This window comes from Bufo bufo, chromosome 1 (genome assembly GCF_905171765.1).
Source record: "Bufo bufo chromosome 1, aBufBuf1.1, whole genome shotgun sequence".
In the NCBI taxonomy this organism is placed as follows: domain Eukaryota; kingdom Metazoa; phylum Chordata; class Amphibia; order Anura; family Bufonidae; genus Bufo; species Bufo bufo.
In genome coordinates, this window is record NC_053389.1 from 341,589,731 (window position 1) to 341,603,620 (window position 13,890).

Consider the following 13,890-nt stretch of genomic DNA (forward strand, 5'->3'; position numbering starts at 1 on the left):
CTGCAAAAACTGCAGCTTGGATGCGGACCAAAACAACGGCAGTGTGCATGAGACCATATTCTGCGTTTTTCACGCAGCCCTGACCCCATAGAAGTGAATGGGGCTTCAGTGAAAAACGCATTGCATCGGGAAGCAAGTGCGGATGCAATCCTTTTTTTTTACTGATGGTTGCTAAGAGATGTTGTTTGTAAACCTTTAATTTTTAATCACACACGTGAAAAACGCATCAAAACGCATTGCACTCGCGCGGAAAAAACTGAACAACTGAACGCAATCGCAGACAAAACTGACTGAACTTGCTTGCAAAATGGTGCGAGTTTCACTGAACGCATCCGGACCTAAATCGTCACGCTCGTGTGAAAGAGGCCTAATTGTTGTGCACTTTGAAATTCTTATTTACTCTCTAAAAACCAGGCTTATTTTGGGATTAAAGCGGTTGTCAAAATCAGACAAAATCTAGCCAATACTCTCCTGTCAAATGGCCTGCTGTGTGCTGCCCAGTGGGTTTTGTTTATTTGGTTGCAGCGTTGACATGTCTTGGCTGCCAGCATTGAATAACAACTTGGATGTCGGGTGTGCTATTGGTTCAGTTGTCTAAGGGGTTAAAGGATTGGAATGAGAGAGGGATTGAACAGCCATTGCAGAAGGAGCCCAGCTATCAGTTAGGATCCTGTAGTGATCATTCGGACAAATCAGAATGGCGCCTATGTATGGGGCCAGTCTCTGTAGATGACATTCGGAAATATAAACACAGTTCTGTTTTTCAGTGTAATATATGATGACATTCATGTATGTCATTCTGCATTAAAAAGTTAGGCTTCATTTACATCTCCATTCAGAGATACGGCAGTCTGTTCTGGCACATAGCAGCCTGTCGGATCTGATGGATCTGGCGTTGATGGTGCAATACCCTCAAGACTTAGAGGTAAGAAAGTTTTATTCTACATACAAAATGCACAGTTTTCCCATGCGTATAAAAATGCCCGACCCGGGTTTCGCACTTAGCTTCGTCAGGGGCTGCGGTGCCTTTTTTGTCCTTTATAAAGGTAATCCAGACCGGTTTGGAGCAAGCGGTTGGTGCCTCAAAGCGAGATCTGACTACATGTTGGAGGCGGATAACAGGTCCATCACATGTGGAATATAGACGCGAGGCAGCGGTCTTTGTATATGCACAGCAAAGCAAAGGGTTGCTGAAAATTCACGTGTTGAATATAGACTTGTGACATCTGTCTATGTACAAGCGTAATATGGACTTGTGATATCCACTTTGTAGCAGATTATGAACTTGGCTTTTTGTCTTTATGGTTCCAAGTAACAAACACTTTCATACATTGCTTTAGATATAGCGCGGTACCCGTATCTTGTTTTATGATTGGTACCAAAGTAAATTTTTTGAGATCAGAAGATATAAAGGTCAAAAAAAGTTGGGATATGATGTCCTTGGCTTTGGAGGGGGAAGAAGTTGGACTTTGGTCTAACATCTTGATGTGTGAATAAGGGTGGTTCTATTTCTGTTGATTGGTCTATTTTTTTCTGTTTTGGAGGAGGTTTGCCATTTTCCGCCTCAAAATGCCTTATTTGTGAGGTTTCGCCTAAATTTTTGTATATCCAGGAACAGTTCAAAGGGGTTGACCGTATTAAATGGACAGAAGGATAATCCTTTTTCCAATAGCTTGGTTTCTGTTACTGTAAGAATATGGGACGAAAGGTTAAAGATTTTTATAGTGGATTCAGATACGGATTTGTTTGTCTCTAGTATCTGGACGATTTTCCTTTTTTGGACACCTCCCTTACAACCTCGTGTTCGGGTTTTCTTTTTCCAGCGATTGGTCTGAAATACTGCGTAATCTGGTGGGTGTTTTTTTGGGGGTGAAGCAGTATGTTGTGGACAGTGTCGAACTGGCAGGAGGTGTCGAACTGGCAGGAGGTGGGGTGGTTTTGGCATGGCCTAAAAAAGGTACTAGCGCAGAAGAACCAGGGAGTGAATTGCAGAGTAGGGAGATGTCTGTAGGAGGCCTATCTGGGGACGATGTGGATATACCTGGAATGGTGATGTGTGGGAAAGTGCCAATAGTGGCAGGGAGGAGGGGAGGGGGCAGAGGCACTAGGTGCTCGAGAGAGGGGCTGTCATAGAGGGCCTCTATGGAATTGGCTGATTCCTGGGTGGGGGGATCTATAAGTGGGAGTCGGGATCGGTTTTTATGTTCAAAATATTTGGTTTTTAGTGCCCTAAATTTCTCTAAGAAATCATCACTGGAGGAGTATACTGTGTCAATGGGATGTATGGAGTGAGAGGCTGTTGGCGTGGGAGTGAGTGTTCGTGTGGTATTTGGGGGAGTATTCCTACCCGATGCACCGGAGTGAGATGAGGGCTGAGGATTGGAGTGCGAAGCTGCCGGGATGGTGGTGAGTGTTCGTGTACTGTTGGGGTGTGTGTTCCTGTCGGTTTATTGAAAAAGGCTACCCGAGGAAGCTTATAAAAAACGCCTAAGGGATACACACAGAAATGAATACAAACTTTGTCACACAGTTTAACACATCTAACAATAATATACGTACAATCTTTTCCAAATATTGACATATTTTACTACAGGATCCATACCTCGCCAAACATTTACCCCCCAAACCTAGAATGATCTATAGGAGAGCCCTGACAATTAAGAACCTTCTCGCCCCTAACAAGCCAAAACAACACAAAAAAGCCATCACAGTTGGCCCACCCCTACCCCCTAAAAAAACAGGCAGCTACAAATGTGGGAAAAGTCGGTGCCTATGTTGTAAGGTAATAACCAATAAATGTGCACATTTCTCGTCAAATAAAAATGGGACCACCTTTGCGATAAAGCATTACCTAACGTGCCAATCCAGCTATGTAATCTATCTAATCGAGTGTAGCTGCGGGCTTCAATATGTAGGCCGCACAACTCAGGAGCTACACTGTAGGCTAAACCAGCATAGGCACAATATTCAAAAACTCTACCAAAAACATAGCCTCTCCAGACATTGTGCCTCCACATCAGAAGGAAAAAACCACCCAATCAAGATTACACCAATCGACTACATACCAGAAAAGCCATACAATCAGTTTAGTACCCTGCAGCGACGAGAAGTCTACTGGATGTACCAATTAGATACCCTTGCGCCACAAGGATTAAATTAAATAAATGAGACCATTTTTTAGCTTAAGCCCTTCCTTTTTTTTTTCGTCTTGCCCCTTGTCCTACTGTGCAAGTACAAATACTATCTTTATGTAATATATGTTGGCAGGTCGACAACACTGCTTAAATATCTCTGTCAATTTACACATATGAAACTGTGTCCATGATAAAAATGGATACAGTTTCAATAAATTAACAATACACCATCACATTATATGGATACTCTTGATCTTTCGATCTCAGGAGGATATTTGTCTTGGTATTTCCTCTACCCCCATCCCCTATCAATATAAGAAACTATAAAATAAAATAAAATAAACATCTACATATAAAATAATATAAAGTAAAACAAAATAACATCTGCAAACTCCCACTGCACCCGTCACTTTGGGGTACTCCACAGATGTGAAATGAGGCAAGGAACGCACCTAATAATAATAATAATAAAGACTATACAGTAATTTTACACTGTATAAATATATACACTCCTACCACCTATTTTTTAGTCCTATCTATTATTATTATTATTATCTTTATCCCTATTTTAGTAGTTATTGTGATCGATTATCCCTTATATACTAGTTGTTAATCATTTAATATTCCTCTTGTCAATCTCCTGTACCATTCTGAATACAAAATAAAATAAACCACCATGCTTTATACTACCTGCTGCCGGTCCCTGACAATAAAGCAGGAGTATGAGATCCATCCACCCGCAAACATCCAATAATATGGTCATTCGGACCACTCCAGCTCTGTCATTTTCCAATGTATACTAGAATATAACCACACATTTGTTGTATAGAAAAAAGTAACATATTTTACTAGCAAATAGGTCTGTAAGGAATTAAACACTAGAAGACGTGTTCCCCATTTTCTGGCACACACGCCATACGGTCGTGTGAAAGAGGCCTAAGTCGTAGGTATGCAGTCTGGAGTATTCCTGATGTACAGTATACCCTTGACGGAAGGTTGCAACATATCCCACTGTATAGGCATACAGTGGGATACGTTACCCATACAGCCCCATTTTCCTGTTTTGGCACAGGTGCTTTAGAATTGGCATCATGCAAACACCCCCGAACTCTAGAGCTCATGGTGGTGGAGATGCCTGGGGGTCATTTGTGAGTCACAGAAGGAGGGTGTGGGGTACCTGCAGATTCTGGTTTACTTGACCCCCCTAACAGATATGTTTAATAGACACATACAAATGCCATACAGTAGCATCCATCACCCATAGGATATTATAGCATCCCTTAAATGTATACTTTTTTTTTACTGCATACTTTGGTTTTGAGTAGTGTAGTCTACATCACTATTCCTTACCTTTTTCTTTGCAGTATACTAACATATACCGGCCAGGCTGAGGCCAAAAGGACATTCAAATACTCACTTGGATGAAGTGTAGGAACATACTGGCCCATTCGTCCATCTTTAAGCATCTGTAGTAAAGTGGTTTTGCCAGCGTTATCCAACCCTAAAAATACTAATTTTCCATTTTTCTTGTATAGACCTGCAAAACAAAGCAAACAAAAAAACATGGTACATATAAATCATGATAATCTGCCTTTTACAGTCAACTATTAATTAATGGCAATAAATAATTGTAGTCACATTTGTTAACCATTTTATCATGTCACATTCTGCCATAGTGCACTGAAAAACGGGTATTTATAGCACAATGTGTCACATTTCTTTATATTTCAATTCTCCTTTAAAATTATTACAGCTGTCTCCCTTTAAACACGTCTACTAAAATGGAACCAATAAACAATGGAAAAATGGCATTAGTGAAATGGTCATTAGTTCTGGCATGCCCAAAGAGCACAAAAGGGGTAAGGTTGGAAATCGGGTCAATCGGTGGAGGTAAGGGTTGAAAAGAGGCCATGCACATCCAGGTAAGGGCTCATGCACACATTGTGGACGTTATGCAGAACCATTCATTTCAATGGGTCTGCAAAAAACAAAACAGAAGTTACTCTGTGTGACAAGGAAAGGACTGTTCTATTAGGGGCCAGCTGTTCCGTTCCGCAAAATACGGAATGCACACGGACATCATCCATATTTTTGCGGATCCGTTTTTTGCGGACCAAAAGATACATATGGTCATCAGTGATGGGCAGTTCGCATTGTTCGCCCGTGAACATATGCGGGCGGCCATATTTTTTCACAAGTTCGGCAAGGCACAGGTAAGCCCTTACCTGTGCGCGAGCCGGTCTGAAAACAAGTGCGGTCAGCGGGAGCAGGCAGTTCCGAGAACAGCCACCGGGGGCCTTCATCGGGCTGTTCTCGGAACTGCCTGCTCCCGGTGACTGCATTTGTTTTCAGACCGGCTCGCGCACAGGCACAGGTAAGGGCTTACCTGTGCATCGCCGGACTTGTGAAAAAAGATGGCAGCCCGCATATGTTCGCGGGCGAACAATGCGAACTGGCCATCACTGATGATCATATCCATGCGCGCTAAGTTAGATCATCTGACTGTCTGACTAAGCTCACTGGTTGTTTTGGAACAGCTTCTCCCCGTCTCCCTGCCTCTATATTATGGACAATAGCGAGCGCTGACTGCGAGCGCTCCTGCAACTCCAGGTGGCTTGATATGGAAGGATCACACACCTTCAGCACTGAAAGTGTAAAAAAAATCAGGGCAGAATACTAATATAATATATACACTGCTCAAAAAAAATAAAGGGAACACAAAAATAACACATCCTAGATCTGAATTAAATATTCTTCTGAAATACTTTGTTCTTTACATAGTTGAATGTGCTGACAACAAAATCACAAAAAACAAAAAAATGGAAATCACATTTTTCAACCCATGGAGGTCTGGATTTGGAGTCACACTCAAAATTAAAGTGGAAAAACACACTACAGGCTGATCCAACTTTGATGTAATGTCAGGGGCGTAACTAGAGTTCTATGGGCCCCAGGGCAAACTTTGAATTGGGGCCCCCCCCGCGAGCCTCCGCCACCAGCCCCCCCCTGCCATCCTCTGCCCCTACCCGCCATCCTCTGCCCCTACCCATACCCTCCCCCCCTCTGTATGAAGCCATACATTTAAAAAATAATAATACTCTAGTCACTAGAGTATTTTTTATTTATTTTTGAATGTATGGCACACACTGACTTCATATGAGGGATGGGGGGGGGGGATGAATGATGATCAGTGGTGCCGTGCGGCAGTGTGTCTGAATTCAGAAAGGGGGGGCCCGCACCGGCCATATGAGGGCAGCCAGGGGCAGCAAATAATGAGGGGGCAAAATGAAAATGAAATACTCTGTGGGCAAAAAATGTAAAATATATAGAGGGAATGGGGGCAAAATGAAATATAGTGAGACTCTTACTATATGTTATGTTGCCCCCGCACACTCCCTCTATACATTTAAATTTTTGCCCACAGAATATTTCATTTTCATTTGCCCCCGGGCTCCTCATTATTTGCTGCCCTATTATGTCAGGCTACCTCTGGCGAGCACATGGAGTGCTGTGCGGCCCTCCAAAGAAATGCCACCCCACACCATTACTGACCCAATGCCAAACCGGTCAAGCTGGAGGATGTTGCAGGCAGCAGAACGTTCTCCACGGCGTCTCAAGACTCTGTCACGTCTGTCACATGTGCTCAGTGTGAACCTGCTTTCATCTGTGAAGAGCACAGGGCGCCAGTGGCAAATTTGCCAATCTTGGTGTTCTCTGGCAAATGCCAAACGTCCTGCACGGTGTTGGGCTGTAAGCACAACCCCCACCTGTGGAAGTCGGGCCCTCATATCACCCTCATGGAGTCTGTTTCTGACCGTTTGAGCAGACACACGCACATTTGTGGCCTGCTGGAGGTCATTTTGCAGGGCTCTGGCAGTGCTCCTCCTGTTCCTCCTTGCACAAAGGCGGAGGTAGCGATCCTGCTGCTGGGTTGTTGCCCTCCTACGGCCTCCTCCACGTCTCCTGATGTACTGGCCTGTCTCCTGGTAGCGCCTCCATGCTCTGGACACTACACTGACAGACACAGAGACTCCGTCTCATGCTACCACTAGTGTGAAAGCACCGCCAGCATTCAAAAGTGACCAAAACATCAGCCAGGAAGCATAGGAACTGAGAAGTGGTCTGTGGTCACCACCTGCAGAACCACTCCTTTATTGGGGGTGTCTTGCTAATTGCCTATAATTTCCACCTGTTGTCTATCCCATTTGCACAACAGCATGTGAAATTGATTGTCACTCAGTGTTGCTTCCTAAGTAGACAGTTTGATTTCACAGAAGTGTGATTGACTTGGAGTTACATTGTGTTGTTTAAGTGTTCCCTTTATTTTTTTGAGTAGTGTATATATATATGGATATTCCTTGGCAAAGCTCATCGCGTTGCTAAGAGACACTTCAGAGCCAGTTTTTCTTATACAAATATACTAATTCACTTGATAAAGAATATTAGAAAACTTTCCTTACACATTAAAATAAAAATTAAAATAAAAATTAAAATGACAGTTATTTTAATGGCTGTGCAGTTGTAAGGGTTTCCGCACAGCCATTAACAATGAAAACCAAATAAACAATGCAGTTCTAATTAGTTAATATGATGCTGCTGAGGCTCATACTCGGCCACAAGGAGGTCGCATCCCAACTGCAGAACAGTTGCTCCATGTGGCTGTACAGTACTCTAAGGCCCCTTTCACACGGGCGAGTTTTCCGCACGGATGCAATGCGTGAGTTGAACGCATTGCACCCGCACTGAAGACCGACCCATTCATTTCTATGGGGCTGTTCACATGAGCGGTAATTTTCACGCATCACTTGTGCGTTGCGTGAAAATCGCAGCATGCTGTATATATTCTGCGTTTTTTCACGCAACGCAGGCCCCATAGAAGTGAATGGGGTCGCGTGAAAATCGCAAGCATCCGCAAGCAAATGCGGATGCGGTGCGATTTTCACGCACGGTTGCTAGGAGACGATCTGGATGAGACCCGATCATTATTATTTTCCCTTTTAACATGGTTATAAAGGGAAAATAATAGCATTCTGAATACAGAATGCATAGTAAAATAGCGCTGGAGGGGTTAAAAAAAAAAATTATAATATAACTCACCTTAATCCACTTGCTCGCGCAGCCCGGCTTCTCTTCTGTCTCCTTTGCTGAACAGGACCTGTAGTGAGCATTCATTACAGGCAAAGGACCTGTGGTGACGTCACTCCGGTCATCACATGATCTTTTACCATGGTGATGGATCATGTGATGACCGGAGTGACGTCACCACAGGTCCTTTGCCTGTAATGAATGCTCACACAGGTCCTGTTCAGCAAAGGAGACAGAAGGAGATGCCGGCATCGCGATCAAGTGGACTAAGGTGAGTTAAATTATTATTATTTTTTTAACCCCTCCAGCGCTATTTTACTATGCATTCTGTATTCAGAATGCTATTATTTTCCCTTATAACCATGTTATAAGGGAAAATAATACAATCTACAGATCACCGATCCCAAGCCCGAACTTCTGTGAAGAAGTTCGGGTTTGGGTACCAAACATGCGTGATTTTTCTCACGCAAGTGCAAAACGCATTACAATGTTTTGCACTCGCGCTGAAAAATCACGGGTGTTCCCGTAACGCACCCGCACATTTTCCCGCAACGCCCGTCTGAAAGAGGCCTAAGGCCTCATTCATACGGGCGTTGTGGATGACGTGCGGGAAAAGATGCGGGTGCGTTGCGGGTAAATGCGCGATTTTAATGCGCTTTGCATGCGCTTGAGAAAAATCGGCATGTTTGGTACCCAGACCCGAACCGGGACTTCTTCACAGAAGTTCGGGTTTGGGTTAGATGTTGTGTAGATTTTATTATTTTCCCTTATAACATGGCTATAAGGGAAAATAATAGCATTCTTAATACAGAATGCTTAGTAAAATAGGGATGGAGGGGTTAAAAAAACATAATAAAAAATTTAACTCACCTCATCCACTTGTTCACGCAGCCCGGCTTGTCTTCTTTCTTCTTCTTTGATGACCTGGGAGGAAAAGTACCTTTGGTGACGTCAATGCGCTCATCACATGGTCCATCACATGGTCCATCACCATGGTGACGGACCATGTGATGAGCGCAGTGACGTCACCAAAGGTAATTTTTCTCCCAGGTCATCAAAGAAGAAGAAAGAAGAGAAGCCGGGCAGCGCGAACAAGTGGATGAGGTGAGTTTAATTTTAATTTTTTTTTTTAACCCCTCCATCCCTAATTTACTTAGCATTCTGTATTAAGAATGCTATTATTTTCCTTTATAATCATGTCAAGGATAAATATTAAAGATCGGGTCCCCATCCCGATCGTCTCCTAGCAACTAGGCGTTAAAATCGCACCGCATACGCACTTGCTTGCGATTTTCATTCAGTCCCATTCACTTCTATGAGGCATGAGTTGCGTGAAAAATGCACAATATAGAGCATGCTGCGATTTTCACGCAATGCACAAGTGATGCGTGAAAATCACCGCTCATGTGCACAGCCCTATAGAAATGAATGGGTCCGGATTCAGGAGATTGATTACAGAGTGAAGACCAGAAGATATTAGCAAGTAATGGAAGAATAGCAATGGAGATCATAGGCAATTCTGGTTGTGGTGTGCATGTGTGTTTCCAGAAGAGCTGGATGGCTGTATAGTTTCAGGGATAGCAGTACTGCAGCCGTAAATCATTCATTGGAATGTGAATGGGTGCGGCTTTGAGTTGATGTTGTGGTGGATGTGTGAAGTTACAGTGGTGAAGAATTTCATGGATGTTCAGCAGAGCGGTGTGTGAAGTCTGTATTCAAAGAATAAGGCCTCTTTCACACGGGCATTGCGGGAAAAGGTGCGGGTGCGTTGCGGGAACACGCACGATTTTTCCGCGCGAGTGCAAAACATTGTAATGCGTTTTGCACTCGCGTGAGAAAAATCGCGCATGTTTGGTACCCAAACCCGAACTTCTTCTCAGAAGTTCGGACTTGGGATCGGTGTTCTGTAGATTGTATTATTTTCCCTTATAACATGGTTATAAGGGAAAATAATAGCATTCTGAATACAGAATGCATAGTACAATAGGGCTGGAGGGGTTAAAATTCAGAATGCTATTATTTTCCCTTATAACCATGTTATAAGGGAAAATAATAATGATCGGGTCCCCATCCCGATCGTCTCCTAGCAACCGTGCGTGAAAATCGCACCGCATCCGCACTTGCTTGCGATTTTCACGCAACCCCATTTATTTCTATGGGGCCTGCGTTACGTGAAAAACGCACAAAGAGGAGCATGCTGCGATTTTCACGCAACGCACAAGTGTGATGCGTGAAAATCACCGCTCGTGTGCACAGCCCCATAGAAATGAATGGGTCAGGATTCAGTGCGGGTGCAATGCGTTCACATCACACATTGCATCCGCGCGGAATCTCGCCCGTGTGAAAGGGGCCTAAGGGTGTGACTCTGAGCTGTGTGTGCATATGAATAAATGATGCTGCAGCAAGGAATGAAAGTTTTAAGGTGTATGAATTAAGAAGGTGGAGTAAAACATTATTTTTTTGATAATGTGCATTGGGATTTTAAATCTTTTCTTGGGAGATTTTTAGTTGTTTTTTATTTGTACCAAAAGTTTTGATTGAGCTCAGCACTCAGGCTCCTCTCTGGTTAACCACACAGAACGCTGGGAGTACAGGGAGATAGCTCACTGACATCATTGACCATGCTGGTCAGTAAGCAGGAAGAATGTAAACATATTTCTTAATATATTAATACATATTTAATCTATAATAATTGTATTGCCCCACTTCTATATGAGGGAGCAGTGTGGGCAGACGCCTGCCAGCTCCCAGCACATCCCATCTACCTAATACAGCACTGTGCTGTTAGGAAGACGGATGTCACTTAGCAACGGCTCTGAAAAAATTGCTGCTAAGGGACATTTCATCCCTAGTTTTCTCCTATAAATAAAGGTTTTCCCTAAATAAAGTATATTAGAAAATGTTCCCTATAACTGTCCCTACCCATTAGCAAAAAAAGCCTATTACACTTTAATGTTGACCAGTTTTACGGTTGACATTTAAAGACATTTGTTTAAACTATCAGGTTAAAAGGGTTTACATTGAAGAAAATATCTATGAATTACAACAAATGTATGTTTCTTGGTCTTACATCCCAATGTACAAAGAATAGAACTAAAAAGAATTGTGATACATGTTATGTTATAGTGTTAACTTGTGACAGAGGCCATTAAAGACAATTGAACATTATTGATTATGAGGATAAATTGCTAAATGTATGTTTGTTTTGAAGTGTTAGTACACATTGATTCTTAATATAGAGATAATTAGATGAGGTTTAGGGTTTAGCAAAGTATATTTTGCTTTGGCAGCGGACCTCTATGGTTCCATTGGGAAGTTGTTATTTAAATGCAGTGTTAGACTGACAAAAGTTGTAAGGACTTTATATATATTTAGAAGTTCAAGTCCATATTCCTTCCCTAAGTGCAGGTTGTATCTGTCTAGCATAGCTGGGACTGGGAACCTCAGCAGTGTCCAGTGGCTGCCCAAGCTAATGACCAGGTGTGGTAAGACACAGCTTTCAGTGACCTGCCTACCACCCAACAAGAACTTTAACCAGCTGTCTGCCCTGTTGAAAAATACCATGCTGCTCACACTACTGTTGTCTGGGGGTGGACAGCAAAGGTAGTCATCTGCCAAAAACCTCCTGCAGTGCACCAACCAACCAGCAGGGCTGATGACCTGCAGACCAGTGAGGGGAGAAGGCCCCAATGTAAAAGCTCTTCCCACAGACAAGGTTATGGACTGTCCTAAGGCTACTTTCACACTAGCGTTAATATATCCATCATAGAGTCTCCATACCGGAAAAAAATGCTTCAGTTTTGTCCCCATTCATTGTCAATGGGGACAAAACGTCACTCAACAGAACGGAATGCTCCAAAATGCATTCTGTTCCGTTTGATTGCGTTCTCATACCGGAGAGCAAACCGTATCATGGGATGCAGAGCAAAATGGATCCGTCATGACACACAATGCAAGTCAATAGGGTGGTTTTATCTGACACAATAGAAAAAATTCCGTCCCCCATTGACTTTCAATGGAGTTCATGACGGATCCGTCTTGGCTATGTTACAGATAATACAATGTTCATAACTGATGCAGATGGTTGTAGTATCAGTAACGGAAGCGTTCTTGCTGAACCCTACCAGATCCAGTAAAAATGCTAGTGTGAAAATAGCCTAAAACCCTCTTATGAGGAATATAGATTAATATTTACTGTCAGCCATGTCCTCACACCCCCATTTGCTGACAGATAGCGGAGGTAGTGAACTCTACAGGAGGGCCCTGCTTCAAAGCCCCCAGCCCTGATTGTCATTTGATGCACCTCTTGGCATGGTCAGTGTAACAGATCTCCTGGCACCCCGACCGGGTACCTCCATTGATAGATGCTCCTAGTGCTTTCCGAGGACTCCAAGCACTCCACTTGACACCGTACGCACTGCAGACCCCACGAACCGCCGAAGCTTGGTTGAGGTCTCACCGTCTCCTACCCACCCTGGACCTACGACAAGGCTCCAGGCTCCAGTGGGTGAACCTCTCATAAAACCAGAGAGCCGGAACAGCTCTTAAAAGAGCTAGTAGTTATAGCCAGAGGAGTATAGCAAATCTCCCAGCGTATAGCAATCCCCCAGTGTCGATCAGTTACCCAAACACCAGCCTCAACATGATGAAGGATAAAACAGGCACGCTTTATTGAGGGCTACCAGCCCGTATTTATGCAGGTCCCCATCTGGTGGACACGCCCCTAGGGGACCAGAAGGAAGACTGTGACACAGGACAGATACGTAGCACCTCAGGATACACAGACACAACACATCCCCACAATGCATCATGGTTTCCTCCTCTCTGCCCTGGAGACACCCGAGGAGCAATTCAATTATCTCTCAGGACAAAGGGAAATCGCCAATACACATGTGGAGACAACAGGACAGAAATCACCACCCAAACACACAATGTCACACCCCCACAGCAAACACAGACATTTAACATATTCCCAGATAGCTCAAGTCTGAGTGCATATCATTAGGTGAATGGCACTCAGAATACACGAATACAATATAATTAGCTATCTGGGTACCCTCACATAACATAAAATCCAATTCCAAAGACAGATTTAAGCTGTGCGGCCGGTCTGTCTTCTCCTTTAAAGTTAGTATGGGCCATAATCCTGAGGCAAGAGGCTGGTAAACAGGCCTCTCCAAAACCCAGTGGCGAGGTTGGTTTCGCCACACATCTCCCCCTCCCAGGGAAGACTAACCAGATACCTGACCTCACGGTCAGTACCTGAGTTGGTCTGGCAGTCCAACCACAACCCAATACGGGACCTGTTGAATCTTGGGGCCTGGCTCTGTTCTGTATGTCCCCAGCTGTTGAGTGGGCATCTGCTACTCCTTGCTTCCTTGTTGCTCTCTAGCTTGGAGCTGTTGGTACTTGGTGGGCCGAGGCAGACTGCGCTCTGCCCCGATGCCAGCTCTTCCGCTAGGGTAGCCTGTGGGAAGTCCGGCTCTGGAGAAGAGGATAGGGGAGGTCAGAGGCCGACTGCGCTCTGCCCAGATGCCAGCGCTTCCGCTGGGGTAGCCTGTGGAAAGTCAGCCTCTGGAGAAGAGGATAGAGGAGGGCAGAGGCCAACTGCGCTCTGCCCAGATGCCAGCTCTTCCGCTGGGATGTGGTCAGGGAATCCTATCCCCAGGAC

The 13,890-nt window shown here is 44.1% G+C and overlaps 1 protein-coding gene across 1 annotated transcript in view; it reads right to left on the reverse strand.

The window, feature by feature from the left end:
• SAR1B (secretion associated Ras related GTPase 1B) overlaps positions 1–13,890 on the reverse strand; it is a 157,212-nt gene that overhangs the window by 78,162 nt on the left and 65,160 nt on the right. The window contains exon 3 of the mRNA XM_040442568.1: positions 4,552–4,671. Coding sequence (XP_040298502.1) covers positions 4,552–4,671 — 120 coding nt within the window. The remainder of the gene's footprint in view (positions 1–4,551; positions 4,672–13,890) is intronic.